Source organism: Gorilla gorilla, chromosome 19 (assembly GCF_029281585.2).
Source record: "Gorilla gorilla gorilla isolate KB3781 chromosome 19, NHGRI_mGorGor1-v2.1_pri, whole genome shotgun sequence".
Taxonomy (NCBI): Eukaryota; Metazoa; Chordata; class Mammalia; order Primates; family Hominidae; genus Gorilla; species Gorilla gorilla.
In genome coordinates this window covers 100359138-100377080 of record NC_073243.2, presented here as the reverse complement: position 1 = coordinate 100377080, position 17943 = coordinate 100359138, and the positions used below count along the sequence as shown (strand labels likewise).

General features: G+C 36.8%; 1 protein-coding gene across 3 annotated transcripts in view; it reads right to left on the bottom strand.

Annotated features, from left to right (window-relative positions):
- CTNND2 (catenin delta 2) overlaps positions 1–17943 on the bottom strand; it is a 928369-nt gene that overhangs the window by 739649 nt on the left and 170777 nt on the right. For all 3 annotated transcript variants that reach the window (XM_031003315.3, XM_031003313.3, XM_031003314.3), the window contains exon 2: positions 17201–17337. In XM_031003315.3, the coding sequence (XP_030859175.3) occupies positions 17201–17337 (137 nt within the window). The remainder of the gene's footprint in view (positions 1–17200; positions 17338–17943) is intronic.

The following is a 17943-nucleotide window of genomic DNA, read 5'->3' as shown; positions in this document are numbered from 1 at the left end:
GAAAATGTATGTGTATTGCGATACATTATTATTAGCTATTATGTTTATGATTATCATTAAGAGAAACAATAATACTTATGTAAAAATAAAATACCTTAAGCTTTTGAGAGATAGGGTTTCTGTCTTAGAGTGAATTTTTCTTCATGGCCCTGAGTTACCAGGCAGAGTGATTGGGGAAAATAAATGCCCCAATTTAATATCCAATACTCTCTGGACAAGTTTAGTTCCATAGCCAGAGCAGATGTGAATGATACTATCAAGCATGAACTCCTCATTCACTCATTTTTACACAAGAATATCACAAGAGACTGCCAAATGCTTTATTGAAATCACGAAGCATTACATCTTCAGGTTGTCGCTGCTTTATCTGTATGGTAATCTGTTGGGGAAAAAAAAACAAAGGAAAACACACAAACAAAAAACAAGGCAGTTTGTAACCATTCCTTCTGAGTGAATCCAGGTGGGCACATTCTGATGAATTTTTCAATGTATTCTCCAGCAGTTGACTTAACTGTTAATGCCAAAACCTCCTGTTAGTCAAGCCTTTTTAAGAAAGGAAAAGATCCTTTAACCATCTCCAGAAAGTTGTCCAAATAACAGATACATGTGACAAGTAGATTTACCCTTCCTACTCTTTTCTGGGAATTCAGTTCTAGGAGGCCTTGCCAGGAGTCAATATTCTGGAATGCTTCAATTCATGCATAGCTTCTTAAAGGCATCTTATAAATGTCTTAAGATAGAAATGGAAATGTTATGGGCCTGCCTATAAAGAGATTACCCATCCAAGTGCCAAATACATGATTTAGTTAGAATGCATTTGGTTGCGACAGAAGGTCAATGTGAGCTAGTTTAAGCAAACCAAAAAAATGAAAATGACAAAAAACAAAATCAAACAACAAAAAATAATTTATTGGAAGAATACTGGGATCTCTCACTGAATCCAAAGAGTTGAACAACCAAGGATTCTAGCTTTCTTTACAGGGCAGAAAACAAGGCCTCCAATTATCCAAACTCTCTATCGTAGACAAGCAGACTTCGTTCAATACATAATAATGCTGGCATGAAAGGACTCAGAAAAAATGCACTGATGTGTCCGCATCTGTTCAAGTAACCACTCTGGGGCCACCAATCCTCTATGACCAACATGAGCATGGGGTATCTGGACTATCCACAGAGTGAGCAATTAGGGCTTGACAGCCACTCATAAGGGGTTTCCCATAGTAACTTCCGGATTCCTTTATACCAGGTCTGATGTGATACTACATCATTATCAAGTCATAACATTTCTTGAAAAATGTAAACCCAACAACAAGAAGAGTAGCAATTTAGTTATAAACTTAACTAAATAGTTTAAGTAATAAAATAATTGAGGGACGTTAACAAAGGATAAATGTAACTTCTCATTCATTTATTTATGTGTTGTTATCAAAAAGGTCAAATTCAAGCATGTGCCCAGATAGCATTACCATGAATAAGAGAGATTATTTACTTTGGTTAAACTCTTTTAAAATTAAATGTGAGGTATTATTGCAATTGAAATATTCACATCACAGTCTTGCAACCCTTGCATCTACCTAAATATATTAAATTTCATTTACTTATTTTCTCTCTATACAATTTCTAACAGTTATTTATTTAATCATTCATTCATTTAACCTAAAATTCAATCCCATCAGTTAAGAAATTGGAAAGTACTAGTCTTTTTATTTACTTATTTGTTTGTTTATTTATTTATTTATTTATGAGACGGAGTCTTGCTCTGTCACCGAGGCTGGAGTGCAGTGGCCCAATCTCAGCTTACCACAACCTCCTCCACCAATGTTCAAGCAATGCTCCTGCCTCAGCCTCCCAAGTAGCTGGGATTACAGGTGTCCACCACAATGCCCAGCTAATTTTTGTGTTTTTTGTTTGTATTTTTGTATTTTGAGATGGAGTCTCACTTTGCCACCAGGCTGGAGTGTAGTGGCACAGTCTCAGCTCACTGCAACCTCCGCCTCCCGGGTTCAAGGGATTCTCCTGCCTCAGCCTCCCGAGTAGCTGAGACTGCAGGTGTGCACCACAATGCCCAGATAATTGTTGTATTTTTAGTAAAGATGGGGTTTCGCCATGTTGGCCAGGCTGGTCTCAAACTCCTGACCTCAGGTGATCCACCCACCTCAGCCTCCCAAAGTGCTGGGATTACGGGCATGAGCCACCATGCCCGGCCAAAAGTACTAGTCTTGATACCAGATATTTTGTTATCAAATTGTGATTTTTTGAAAAGACAGAAAATGAGTTTCACCTTACTCACTGTATTAGTTTGTTCTCACGCTGCTAATAAAGACGTACCTGGTAGGGCACAGTGGCTCACACCTGTAATCCCAGCACTTTGGGAGGCTGAGGCAGGTGGATCACCTGAAGTCAAGACTTGGAGACCAGCCTGGCCAACATGGTGAAGCCCCATTTCTACTGCAAATACAAAAAAAACTAGCCGGGCATGGTGGCAGGCACCTGTAATCCCAGCTACTTGGGAGGCTGAGGTGGGAGAATTGCTAGAACCCTGGGGGCAGAGGTTGCAGTGAGCTGAGATCACGCCACTGCACTCCAGCCTGGGTGACAGAGCAAGAGACTGTGAAAAAAAAAAAAAAAGTGCCTAAGACTGGGTAATTTATAAAGGAAAGAAGTTTAATGGACTCACAATTCAGCACGGCTAAGGAGGCCTCACAATCATGGCAGAAGGCAAAGGAGAAGGAAAGTCACATCTCACATGGGGGCAGGCGAAAGAGAGATTGTGCAGGGGAATTCCCATTTTTAAAGCCATCAGATCTCATGAGACTTATTTACTACCATGGGAACAGTATGGGGGAAACTGCCCCCATGATTCAGTTATCGCCACCTGGCCCCACTCTTGACATCTGGGGATTATTACAATTCAAGGTGAGATTTGGGTGGGGACACAGCCAAACCATATCACTCACCATTAATGCTATCAACACCTTCTTAAATATATTCCAACAATTTAAATAAAATAGCTTTATTGACTTCCATAAAATAGTCCAATGGCAATAAAACATCAGGACTCTTGAAATGAATTTCGCACATTCAATTCAATCTCAGTGGTTAAGTGTGAAATTTATTACTATTGTTACTCATTATCAATTAATAAAATAATTTCAATATTTGTATTTGTAGCTACTATGCAAAGAGCAGCTTCCATATTCCAGGCACTATGACAGGCCCTTTCCATTGAATCCAAAAGAAGGAAGATGTCTCAAAGGGGCACAAGGACACTTTGCACAGCATAATTCAAATAGTGGCTAATGTTCTTAAGATTTAATGAGGACTATCTAGAGTCTCCTATCCCACCTTTTGTGAGAATTTCAATTGACCCAAGATTTCTGGAAACCCCAGAACTTCATGTTCTACTGGTCATCTGTGGCTCTGAGCTCCCGCTTCTGTAGGAAATATCTCCTTCTTCATTCACGGACAATAACTATTCGATGTGCTGACTGAGATGAGCAACACAACTTGTTCTCCTTGATTTCCCCAAAGCCTCTTGATATCAGACATTGGCAGGTGCTGGGACTTGCAAACACACTTGTGATCCAGAGGATTTTAAGTCACAGCAACAAAAATGACCTGATTATCAAGAGTTCTAACACTTTTTTTTTTTTACAAAAAAATAAATAAGAAAAGTAAGAGAGAAAAAATCTACATCTTCTCCCAGAACACTGAAATGTAACATGTTGAAGTGTTATCAAGGAGCTTTGAAACGCCTCCTGCACTCTCTCTTCAGCGGATTTATAGACCGTCTTATGTAATAATCTGTCAATAAGTCAAATTCTGAAAGCTCATTTATTATTATTTTTTTCTCTACCAAATATCCTCTCCTCTCTCCAAATTTCCTTAGTGACTAAAGAAACTCCAGATTCACCATTGGATTTCCTGATTTAGTCCCCAGCTTGAGATTGCATATTCTTTACTGCTTAATTTCCTAAGAGAGATGGCAAAGAGTAATTCATCAAGCTGATATCAACTAAGGAGCACAGATTTCCATGGGCATCCTAATAAACTAATATGTGTTTGTAAAATGTGTGTTATTATATGCATACATTCCATTACAACACTGAGAGCTAACTGTCTTCATTTTATCAGATAATTAAAATCAGTTTCAGAAATGTTACATAACCAAGGCCATTCAGTAAGAAAATGCTGGAGGAATCTGAAGTAAGTCTACTGATTCCAAATGTATCACTTTTTCCATCATGCAGAATATTAGCCCACACTCTATGGCCACTTATGAATCAGTCCTTAAAACAAGATGGCATACTTCTTCAGAAGCGAGTGTCACGTAGCTTACTCTGTGTCATGGCAGAAGCCATGAAAATTTAACTTATCCTTAAAATAGATTACAGCCCAGTAGTACTGAGTGACTTTCCCCCGAATTAACAAAGATAATCAGATGTCCCACCTCAAGTCCTTACCTAGACTTGTGGTGGAGACAATGGTTCCTAACACTACATAATAAATTGTCTGTTGTTATAGATACTACATATTTACAAAGTATGGATATCTCAGACCACAGAGGAAAGATTCTTAGCAGGAACAACAACAACAAAACTATATTTAAATGTTGTCAAGATTAAAAAATAATATGCAATATTTATCCTTAGCGATGAAATACTAATAAGTAGATTTTACTGGCTAACAAGTTATATGTCAGAGTTTAACAACATCTATGATTTGGAGAAGACCTTAGTTCATTTAGTTAAATCTTCTCTCTAATTTAAGTCCCTCACAGATATTCATTCAGATTCTCCTTGCTTAATTCTAACATCTAGGACTTCACTACTTCTCTCTTTGAATTTGTGGGTAGCTCTGACATACACACACACACACACACACACACACACACACACACACACACATACACATACATACCACAGATCCTTTCCAACTTTTTTCGTATCCTAGTATCCTATGTTTCATATGGTAGGTAGAAAAGGATAATATATTTTGAGCACGCTGTGCAAGGCAATGGATGAAGCCAGTGCAAAGAGCTTACCCAGCCACACCCCAGGCTAAAAAGAATTGCATCTCAGCACATTTACTGACAAGCGATGGTACATCTCTGTGCTGCCACCCACTGGTCAAAAGGTCTGTCATTGATTACTGTTTGTCAGTGAATTTCCCAAAGAGACAGCAGGAACTGGCCGTACTTGAGAGTACTTCCCTAAATTTGTCATTTGCTGGCATCTTTGAGACCAGTTTTTCCATTAAAAAAAAGTCTACCTTATGAACACATCCCCGAGGCAGATCTGCAGTGAAACTTGCCATTGTCACTAGCAATGTAAACCCCAAACCTATTTGTTCCTTCCAAATATATGGGGGGCTACTTAAGTCTTTGAGTTATTCCTTTCAGGCTTAAAGTTCCTCAAGTTTGTAATTGAGATTCATATCTGGCACAAGACTGACACCTGCCTCTCCTAAATTTTGACGCTTTATCCTAATGCTCTTCTCAGTTGTACAACAGTTATTGAACAAAAGTTTGGTTCTTCTTTTGCATAACCATGTTTGAAGACAGCTCCTACAGCCCCCCTTCCTGTCTCACCCGACCACCCACAATTTGCAAGCCAAGCATCATTGATTTTCCCACCTGCAACATATGTAACTTGGTTTCTATATTCTTCACAGGCGTGGGTATGCTGCCGCGACTCATGTTTGGGAGCTTATTTTGTCTACTGACTAAATATATTGCTAATATTTTTAAATATAATATTTACATATTTTAAAATGTGTTGTTGTTCTGCCATGGAATTTTTCTGATGTTCTTAGGCTCTGGTCTAGCAGTTCATTTCAGTGTTACCTCAGCTCACTATTCTGCCTATAGTCAAAAAAGTCAGAAAACATCAAGTGTTGGCAAGGATGTGAAGATATTGTAATCCTCATAAAATACAGAAACAGCCTGGTGGTTCTTCAGAATGTTAACCTAGTGTTGTCACGTGACCCAGCATTTCCACTCTTAGGTTTTTATTACCCAAGGGAAATAAAAATATATGTCCACACAAACTTGTACACAAATATTCATAGCAACACTATTCCCAATAGAAAACAAGTGAACACAATCCAAATGGCCATCAATGAATGACTGCATAAATGAAATGAGGTGTATCCATACAGTGGAATATTATTTGGCAGTAAAAAGTAATGAAATCCCGATGCATGCCACAACATGAATGAAACTTGAAACATTATGATAAGCAATATAAGCCCTTTAGAAAAGACCATATATTTATCATTCCATTTACATAAAACAATCAGAATAAGAAAATCTGCAGAAGCAGAAAGTATAATAGTGGTTTCCTGGAGTGATTGTGACTATACCAAAACCACATAAATAAGGGAACAGTATGGTATGTGAGTAAATCTCAATAAGCTGTTTTTTTTTTAAATTCACCCCGGGCTACATAGAATCGTAAGACTTAGAAGTAGAGAAAATGGTCTAACATGACTGATTTTTTATAAACATGGAAAAAATGAGTGAACTGGTTATCTACTGCTGTGTAACAAACCACCTCAAGATTTACTGACTTGAAATTACAACCACCATCTGCTTTGGTCCTCTATCTCCAAATATCAATGAGGACAGATGGCCTCTGCTTCACACAGCATTAGCTGGGGCTCGGGGCTCCACTGCTGATGGCTCACTGGAAAGGTTGCTAAGTCAGTGCTGGCATCAGCCAGGAGTTCAGATGGTGCTGCATGCCTGGAGACTGCGTGCCTGTCCATATGGCCTCTTTACAAGGGTCTTGAGCATGTTCACCTCATGGTGACTGGTTTCTAAGAATGAGCATCTCAGAAGAACCAGGCAGGAGGTCTACTTCCCTGTAGCCCTGATCACATGCATTCCCTTCCACCATAGTCCTAAGCCTAACTGCAATGAAGAAGAGGACATATGGAGCTCATCTATCAATGGGCGAGGATCAGATTCTCATCACAAGAAGGATGGGAGACATAGGAAATTGTGATCTAGCACTCTGAATCAAGACAACTTACCATAGTGAGTTTTAGGCTAAGTTTATTGTCGCAATTCCCCTGTTTACTTCGCCTTCCTGCAATCTTTATTTAGGGTCCACATTTCTAACAAAACCACCTATTTACTCACTTCCTGTGTTGATGAAAAATATATTCATATTTTACATTTTAGTGAGGTAGCTTTCAATAATAGACTGCTTTAAGACACCATTTTCACAAAGAGTTTTCTCCTAAGAAGATGCTGAAAAGTAAACCCTCACATCAGCCAGGGACAAGAATAAAGAATTTGCTATAACAGTACTTAAATTTTTCAACACAAATCCTCCTAGCATTTTCTTCTATGAAGATTCTATTTCCCGTAAACTGAAGAGAAGACTGAAATTAATGGTTACACAGTTGCAGGTAAGTATGCTTTTTGTCTCTCTTGGAACCATCTACACAAATGTGCTCAAAAGGAAATGTGCTGAAATAAAAAAGTGCCAACAATAAAAGAACTACTCATATACAACACTGTATAAGTCCATTCTCATGCTGCTATGAAGAAATACCTGAGACTAGGTAATTTATAAACGAAAGAGGTTTAACTGACTCCCAGTTCCACAGGGCCTGGGAGGCCTCAGAAAACTTACAATCATGGTAGAAGGGGAAGCAAACATGTCCTTCTTCACATGGTGGTAGGAAGGAGAAGAATGACCAAAGGTGGGGCGGAAAGTCCCTTATAAAACCATCAAATCTTGTGAGAACTCACTCACTATCACAAGAACAGCAGGAGGGTAATTGCCCCCATGACTCAATTACCTCCTACCAGGTCCCTCCCATGACACATGGGGATTATGGGAACTACAATTTGAGATGAGATTTCGGTGAGGACACAGCCGAACCATATCAAACACATATGACATGCCACCATTAAACATAAAAATAAATAGTAAACACAAAAAATTACTTCAAAATCTGTAATGATTAAAACATTTTAATATGACAACATCAAGAGTTTCATCAAGCACAAATATGTGAAAAATCTCCCAAACACAAAAAGCATACAAAATAAGCACTAAAACAAATAATTGGATTTTTCTGAGACTCTGGGGAACAGCATGCTTTCAAACAGCAGTTAAAAATCACTGAAGGAGATTTTCAACAAATATGATAAACTTGGCATAATTGTATACAAACAAAAATAATTAAGTGTATTTGTATGTTTTTTATGTGTAAAGTTGCTGATTCATGTACTAATATGGTAGGTTTTTTTTCCTTTTAACTAAAACAAGGTACACAGTCTAGTTTCAAAAAAAAAGACAAGGACACATTTTATTAATGAAGGATATAGTTGAGTAAATAAGCCTCATATTAAACTGAAAATATCTCATTCCACCTGATTAAATGAGTTTTGATTGAGGTTGTTTATAGAAAAAATTGCAATTTGGGGGCCTAGGATTCATCAGTCAATGGGCACATTCTGAAGTGATATATGCAGGCGGCCCAAATGGAAGATCTAGACCCAATACAACCATTAAAATAAGGGAAAACGCATATGATCAGTGTAACACTGGAAATGAGACCCCTGCACCACAAAAGTGACTAAGGACTTTTACCACAATTAAGCAACGCATTTACTTTTGTGCTAAAATAAAATGGAAAAAGACAGTAAGTTCATTCCTAAGTCATACTCTCAATACGAATATACTACACACCTCCTCCACGGCTGGCACTGCTCCAAGACCCAACAGTAAGGAGGGGAGACAAGGCCACATCCCCAACCAATAAGCTTAGGTGAGAGTTAGAAAAATATTACAGTTATTGGGCCGGGCGTGGTGGCTCACGTCTGTAATCCCAGCACTTTGGGAGGCCGAGGTGGGCAGATTACGAGGTCAGGAGATCGAGACCATCCTGGCTAGCACAGTGAAACCCTGTCTCTACTAAAGATACAAAAAATTAGCCGGGCGTAGTGGCGGGCACCTGTAGTCCCAGCTGCTCGGGAGCTGAGGCAGAAGAATGCTGTGAACCCGGGAGGCAGACCTTGCAGCGAGCTGAGATCACACCACTGCACTCCAGCCTGGGCAACAGAGCAAGGCTTCATTTCAAAAAAAAAAAAGTATTACAGTTATTCAGTTATTAATTATTACTAGTAGTAAGAGTAATATGTCTATTACTGAAACGGTTCATTTATATTAAATCAGTTGACTATAGTTAAATATTGAAAGGTTTTCAATGTCAGTAAACAAACCAGTAAAGCTCCTAGTATGGTAATTTCTTATCTTGGGTCTCCATAAAGACAGAGTCACCAAATCACTGCAGCATTATTCAAGCCGTGTTCTTGGGGGGCATTCCAGTGGAGGGATGAGGTGTTGTTTTCAATATGAGCAGAGCTCTCAAAAGTGAGAGGATTTACACTCTAGATGATTCATTTGAAGAATAAATTGCCTCTGGCTTTTGACAGGAGGTCTCTATTAGGCAATTTCAGGTCTCTGAACAGTATCTCAAGTGTGTGGTATTATTTAACAAAATAATTTAATAAAAGTGGCTGTTTTGTTAATAGGTGGGCTGGATTCCAAGCTTATCTATTTCGGTGGAGGCTTTCTCCTCTGTTGTGGAGGTGGTGGGCATGGGTGCCGGCCAACAGGGCTACAATGGTATTTCAAAAGTTCTGAATCAAATAAAAGACTTAAACACCTTTGGTTGATATCCCAGAGTTCTACTTTTCAGAACAGAAGATATGGCAGTGTCAAAACTATATGTGGAATTGTTTGTGATTTCCTATAAAAACTATGGACTAGTTAGACTTTTATGTAATTTTAATTTTTAATTTGAGCATAATTTCTTTATCACTCCAAGATTTGTAACTTGCGAAAATGCATCCCCAAATGACTACATCTATTGACTTGGGGAATGAAGCTATTTAGCAATGTCTCTCTAGATGTTGAAGATTACCTGTCAAAAGTGATTTTTTTTTTTTGCCTTATTGATATTGAGTTGTTCTTTCTCACAGTAATTAGGCAAGTGGCCCAGCTGCTTCCTGAGGCTATGAGTAGAATATGAAAGTCAGAACTTGTCCTTAGTGAAAAAGGAGGATGCTAATCTTCACTTTTCCATGGGAGGCCACAGAGCCAGCTCATTTAGAGCCCAGGGCATGAACTTGCACGTGCGTTTTATGATTGCAGCCCAGTGACAGCAACTTGAAAATGATCGATGGGCTGCCTCAGGCATGTTTACCTGTGTCACTGATGCATGCTAGAGATAACTCCAGTCCAGGCCACTGATGCCCAGCAACAGAAATTTTCAACTAAAGTAAGAATGTGTCTAACCCACAGTATTCCCTTCCTGTCACATTTTCTCTACAGATACAATTAACTAAAAAATAAGGTATAGTAGTTCCTTAAATTATTTGTATTTGGGTTATTAGTGATTCCTTTTAAAAATACATTGCAGATCAAATTAAATATATTGCAGATCAAATTAATGTATAAATTTCCCTATTCTCTTCTCCTCGTTAAATAAGAGACTGGCAGAGAATACTATCTAACTTGACCTTAGCAAAACCTTGGTCATAGAAAAATATTTTTCTTCAGAAAAATATCAGACAACACATTGTAGGCCTATTATTTTATCTAAATGATGAGGCTGTGTAGTGTAGTGGAGGGAAAAAGCACTGAATTTGAAGTAAAACATAAAGTCTCAGTTTCTTGATCATAAAACATAGTGAGCAAAATAATCATTAGAGGAAAAATATATGATTTAATTATATATCTGAGGAAATGTTTCACATGTACGTTTTATAGAAATACATGTTTTACAAAAATATGTAAACTAAAGGAATTTATTGTCTGTCCTTTTTAAAAAACGTTTTTGAGATACTATTGAACATTGTTTCCTTGCTCTAAAATAATTCCTGTGTTTTTCTTGACTATTCCTACTATATCTGGTTCCATTTCTCTGAAAAATCAACATTTTTCCCATGAGCTTCCTCTAGAATATTCTATGGGTTAATTTCTTGCTTTGTGCAAACCATGCACAGCGCACTGACTATTTTACCCCAGGAGCCCCTGCTTTGTTGGCCTGCCAGTGGCCCTTGTCAGTAATTAATGATGACATATTTTCCAAGCAAATTTTTAAGAGTCTTGAATCTCTTTTTTTCAAACCTTTGCTCCAGGCAGTGTCTGTCAAAGCAGACCCAATGATTAATGTACAAGGAAGTGTGACATGTCACTTTTTTTCATATTGTGAAAACGGAATCAATCTAAGATCAACAAAGGTAAAAATGTGAAATACAATTATATTAAATAATTCACAGTGAATCTATATCACATACTCATTAGAAACATGTTTGAAATAATATTAAATGATATGTAAAAATACTCCTCATAGAAGTTTAAATGTACAAAGAAGAATAAAATATTTATAAAGCAAAATGAAAATTTTGTACAGATAATCTTATATTCATATAAAAAGTCTGGAAGGAAATCTCCCTAAATATTTGCAGCTACCTCTGTTTGTGGTGAATTTTCAAAAAAAAAAAAAAAACCAATTCATTTATTTTTCCTATCTAATGTTTTAAACTTTTACACAATATGCATGAATTACACCTTTATAGTGGAAAATTCATAAAAATTACTAAAACACCACATTTTACATATTCAGTATGATTTTACATATGAATATTTAACAATGAGTTGTAGTAATAAATATGACAGAAGCGTTAGAAGCACTATATTGTCATGTTACAAAACCCCACATACTAAAAGCTTATTTTCTAATCTAGCATATAACACCCTAGTCTCTTTTTTTCCCCATGATAGCTCCAGTGCTCTGTAAACCCAACAACTAACACTATTAAATAGAACAGAGCATAAAACAATCAAATGAGTTAATTCTTGGAATGGAGTTTGAAATTATCAAAAGGACAGATAGGTATATAAGTGTCCTGAGAAGAGTTATAAATATTAAGTTTCAGGGGGAAAAGTCAAAATAACTTACAGTAACTAACAGAATACACATAAGAGAGCATCAGGAAGCAGGGGTGGAGAGACAGAGATGATCTATCCAGAGTTCTAGAATTATTCACCCATAACTGGAACTCCCAGCACACATTCCCAAGACTTGAATAAGTAGTTTATGATTTGTTTCTCCTTGATTTATAGTTTTATTTATCATTTTTCTGATGCACAGGGTTAACAAGTAAACAAATACACTTCAAATGCAGGTGGTCCCATCAATCTCATGCTACCTGAGCATCCCTTTCCTTCATACATGAACTTCATAACTTTACATACACACTCATTTTCTTTCTTTACCCTCCTGGAACTCTGAACACCCCATCTGGTCAATCTATCTACAATCCTTCCATCCTGTACGTATGAAACTCACAAGGCTTTCTGATCCTTGCTCCCCCTTCCTTGTTATAAACCATATCATGTGTCATGACCCAGTTCCACGGACTCCTAGCTTGCACCTTTCTCTCTCAATTCACAGCTTGAAACAGATGATCACTATTCCTAATACAGCTGAGTTTCTGCAATAAAAGTTAAAGGAAATGCATGCTTTTTTTTTTCATTTCTAATCCACCCTGGCTTGAAACAAGAAATAAAAATTCAGCAATCATGTAATTCTCACTTAAATTTTGATATGTGGAGAAAGTTCAACTGGTAGCACTATGCTATGGATAATTCAATTCTTCCCTTCTCTGACTAAACGAATATAAACTTCACTGGTCTTTGCAGATAATCCTCTATCTTCTTGACCTTTCCTAAGGTGTTATAACTTCTGCTTTTTCTCGGATGATAATTTTGTCATTAATTTCATAAAATGCTTTCCCAAAATACCATCCGAAATTTGATTAATAGTTATAGGTCATTTCCCTAACAACACATTGTGTTATCAGAAATTATTGTTGCACATGATAGTAACACTAATAATGCTGAAAGATTTAGCAATGATATGTGGCACTGGAAGAAAACTAATTAAGGCAGTATTTTATAATGAACTTCTTCCAAATAGTATTCTTGTTATATATAGAGGTAAGTTACTTTTGAAATTCTAAATGTAGAAGCTGAATAAAAAGGAAGGCATGCTATCCTCACAAGAGATGATGTGAAAGATTTAGTTTCTTTAGATTTTAAATGAATCTTTTTAAATTCTTCCTTGTGGCTTCATATGACACAACATTATATATAAAGTACTCAGTGTCGTGGTTTGCCCCATAGTGAAAGCCCAGAAATGTCAGCTGGGCGCGGTGGCTCACGCCTGTAATCCCAGCACTTTGGGAGGCCGAGGCGGGTGGGTCATGAGGTCAGGAGTTTGAGACCAGCTCGACCAACATGGTGAAACCTGTCTCTACTGAAAAAAAAAAAAAAAAAAATAGCCAGGCGTGGTGGCGCATGCCTGTAATCCCAGCTATTCAGGAGGCTGGGGCAGGAGAATCACTTGAACCTGGGAGGTGGAGGTGGAAGAGGTTATGGTAAGCCAAGATCGCACCACCGCACTCTAGCCTGGGCAACAGAGCGACACTCCATCTCAAAAACAAAACAAAGCAAACCCACAGAAATGTCTTACTCTTACTTTCCTATATTTTGTACAATAAGAAAAACTAAAAGGAAGAGAATGTCTGTTTTGCTACCTTTGAATCACCAATATCCTAAATAATGGTACTCAAAAAATCCTCTAAAATCAAGAATACGGTTTATAATGATTGTGGAACTAAAAGAACAATGAAAATTAGTGTAACAATAGAGTATCTGGAGTTACAAATGCTCTCAATTTCAAGTTTATTTTTAGTCTGTAAAAATCATCTGGGGTTTGATAATATATTGACTAAAGAGTTTCCTGAAATTTTCATCTATATTTTTTTCTATTTTAAAACTCTTTACATATGGTTGTCTTATATTTTTAACTCCACTGCTAACTACTTTAAGGCCAATTCAGATAAAAATTTTAAGAAACAACTTAGCTTTCACTCTACAGATAATATTCTAGACTTGAGGAAAAAAATAAGGAACCTTTAAGAATGATTTAGGATACAAATCCCCTAATGAAGGATAAGATTGGTTGTTTGCATCAGGACATCCCCAAAAAGCTCATGGAATCTGCTGCTTTTTGATTTATGCTTTCACCTAGGCAGATGCTACACGTGGGACCTAATTCCCAGCTTCTGACTTGGGCACCTGGGGCTTCTCTATCTCAAGTTGCCAGAACACATTTGCATCCCTCCCCAAATTACTTATGTGCCACCAAAAAAAAAAAAAGTCATCTTTGCTGCCCCAAAATGAATAATACATTTTTTAATTCCTCAGAAAAAAAACTTTTCACAGTGATATAGTTTGGCTGTGTCCCCACCCAAATCCCCTATGTCTTCAGTCTGTTTCCACCTCCATCTAACTGTAAAACACATATGCTAATCAATATTAATAGTTTGATTTGTTTCCTTCTATACTTTTCTAGATGCTCATAAATATGTATAAACCAAAAACATATCTAATGTTCTGAGTTTTTAAAAACATGATAATACCATACTATGTAATTTCCTTTCTAAAATTCTCATGGATTTTTTCCCCAAAGATTAAACATATAGCCCCAACTCATTTTTACTAATGACTGCATAATATTTATAGAAAGAATATAACATTTTCAACTCTTCACCAAGCCATCCGTATTTTTGGCTATTTCAAATAATGTTATAATAAATTTCGACACACATAAAATCTTACCTATTTAGTCACTAATTTCTACAGAATATATATCTAAATGACTAAATCATGGTTATTGAACATTTTAAATGTCAACGCATAGAAACAAATCATTTTACCAAAAAATTACAGCAATTTATATTCCCATTTGGAATGAAAAAGAATGTGGATTCCTCCAAGCCTTAACTCTTACCTAGCATACAATATAAACTACTTTTCAACAGCTGTCTACCTGGTAGATTAAAAATTAGTTTTATTTTCACTTAAAATTGTATGTCCCCAATGGGTGCATTAGAGTGGACATTTCTAAACATTCATTATTTGCTTGCATCTTTCTTCTTGCATCTTTCTTCTGTTTATATCCTTTGCCTAGTTTTGTATTCATTTATTTCTCTTTTTCTCACCAACATTAGGAAGTCTTCATATATTAATTTTATCAACACGTTATTATACTTGTGGCACGTATTTTCTCTTGGACTATTTTTCTTTGCTATTTTGAGTTGTGTCTTGCTATTACTAGTAGTATTCATATTGTGAAACTCATCGACCACTTATGTATGGCTTCTGGACTTCCTCTCTTATTTAAAACTTTGCCTACCTTTAGTTTACAAAGCTCCTTCCCCAGAGTTTCTTCTAATATGTTAATGGTTTTATTTTTACAGTTACCATTTTTTTCCCTGTGAGATTTATTTCTCTTTATGCTGTAAGTTAACAGTTTTAATTTTCTTCCAGATGTCAAGTCAGTTATGACAACACCATGTAAGCCACTTCTTTGTAATGAACTGAAACATGAATTTTAAGTGAATAGGCATATATGTATATTTGAATCTGTTTTGAACCCTCAATTATGTTTTACACAGAGACCATTCTTTTTTGGGGCCACTGGGTACTACTGTGATTGGTAAGATTGGTAAGATAAAATCTCTCAAAACTTTCCTTGCATTCTCATATATTTATACTTCCACCGGTCTTTAAAATAGTTTGATCCAGTTTGCCAAAGAAACAAACAACCAGCCACAGGATTCTGATTACAACTGCCTAAATTTTATATCCTAATTTGGGAGACAGTAATATTGTGATGATACTAAGCTTTTCAACAGAGGAGCATGCCACGCCTTTTTATTCATTCTGAATTACTTTATGTCCTTGTGATAAAATAATTTTCAGCAGACAGGTCTTGCCTTTTTGTTACATTTGTTCTTTCTGCTTTAAATTTTCTTACTACTCAGAAGTTAGTAGCCTAGCAAGACTTCCAGATCACACGTGAATAAGAAAGCACGACATAACCCAACCATAACAAGGTAGTGTATTGAGGATGGGGAGTGGTATTAACCCCCTTGGTGGTCCCTTTTTCCATTTCCCCTAAAACTTAATCCGAAAACTCTCAAGAGTGAGTTTTGGAAAGCAAACTAATCAAGGAGCACAGCCTAAAGCTCAACCCAATTTCCTGCTTCCGGACTATTTTCACAGACTAGACTACCCACTCAATCTATTCAGCTCTCCCTTGAGTACCTACTTAGCTGAACACTTCCTGACCAGATGGCACACTTTTGACTGATAGCATCATTGATCCTTTCGGTCAGTGGGTTGACTCTTTAGGTGGTTTCCCACTCTTACCTAAATCAGTTTCCACTCATGAAACAGAATCAGTTTCCTCTAGATCCATTCTTCTTTTTGAGTAGCGTTACTATTCTTAATTGCTCCCATTTAGGCTCTTGCTCTGCTGAGATGTTCCTGGAGTCAGGTAAGTTGCCAATTCAGCATCACCAAATCACATAACCCAAACACAGCAGGCTTTTTTACTCAAAATTTAAAAAACTGATATACTTTCTAGCACATGTTTAGAAGAAGCAGTAACTAAAAGAATCTTGATCGTCCACCTCTCTTTATTTACTACTTTTTTATTTACAAGAAACATGACTTTTATAAAGTGATGTTTTAAATCTAAGGTTCAGATTTTATTTACTTATGCATTTTTTGGCAAAGTAACATTGGAGGAAGAATCGTTCGTTCAGACTTTCATTAGTTTGAGAAGGAAATTTTAGACTACATCCTTCCAGATCCATCTCAGAAAACACTGGAAAAACCAATTTGCCTTGACTTTGATGTGATATTCATTTACTGTCATATATATTTTTAACCTCCCGGATATATTTTAATTTTTCATTAGATTTTATCTTTTCTAAGACTAATTATTTCACTTTGTATGTTTAATAGTATTAAATGTCAGGTCCATCAATTAATCTGCCAAAACTTCACCCATAGGAAATTTTGATTGTAAAGTTGTTTTACTTCCCCTATAAAATATCTTTTCAAGGAAGGCTGCCCAAAACATGGAGTCAAAAGGAATTATAACCATATTATAATATTATTTATATAATAAATACCAACACTCTGCTACATAAGTATGAGTTTCTTTTAACATAATTTAATCTTTAACATTCATCTAGAAAAACAATTTTTAAAATGTCTCCAAACGCATATCACAAAAATGGAAATGTTTCTACCTGTTCTTTGACTGAGGCGAGGATGGCAGAGGTGGTTTCTGTTTCAGAGCCATCCCCGTTGGAGGTGTTTAAGCCAGGGCTCAGGGAACTCGTCTTCTCTGAGGCTGATGAAGGCTGGTCTGGAACAGGCATAGCTCCTGCAAGGCAAGAGGACATGATCAATACAATCAGATGTTGACACTAAAGAGGTACAACTACCAGACCACTTTGAAGATACACACAGAAAAAAAAGTAAAACTATAAGCTGCTGAGAAAGACCAAGACATAATTATAGAAGGGGAGTAATACAGTAAAGTAAAGTAACAGTACAAGTAAATAGAATGTTTTATTATCAACTCCAACCAAATTCCAGAACACACTCACACCTTGCGTTTTGTCTTTGAGGTAAATGGGGAAAGAAATCATCAGAAGGAAAAAGAAGGAGAGATTGTAAGAGTAAAGTAATAAAGAAGTATTGAGTCTAAGAAGCTAGTCCAACTATAAATTTATGACTATTTTAGGTAAATTTATTACCTGCCTATTGGTATATGTGCTGTTATTATATGTTTCCTCCTTGGTTCCCGGTTCATATCTCCCATAGCCCCCGTTATAGTCTTGTGATGGTATTGGGTGTGTCAGGTCTCAGGAGCAGGCCTCAGAAAGCAATCTCTCTGACCTTCCCCTGCCCTCCTTTTACCTGCTCTAAGGCAGGACTCTAATCCTCCCTGCCTCCTTTCTGATTGTGGGTCATAAGATCCTCATTC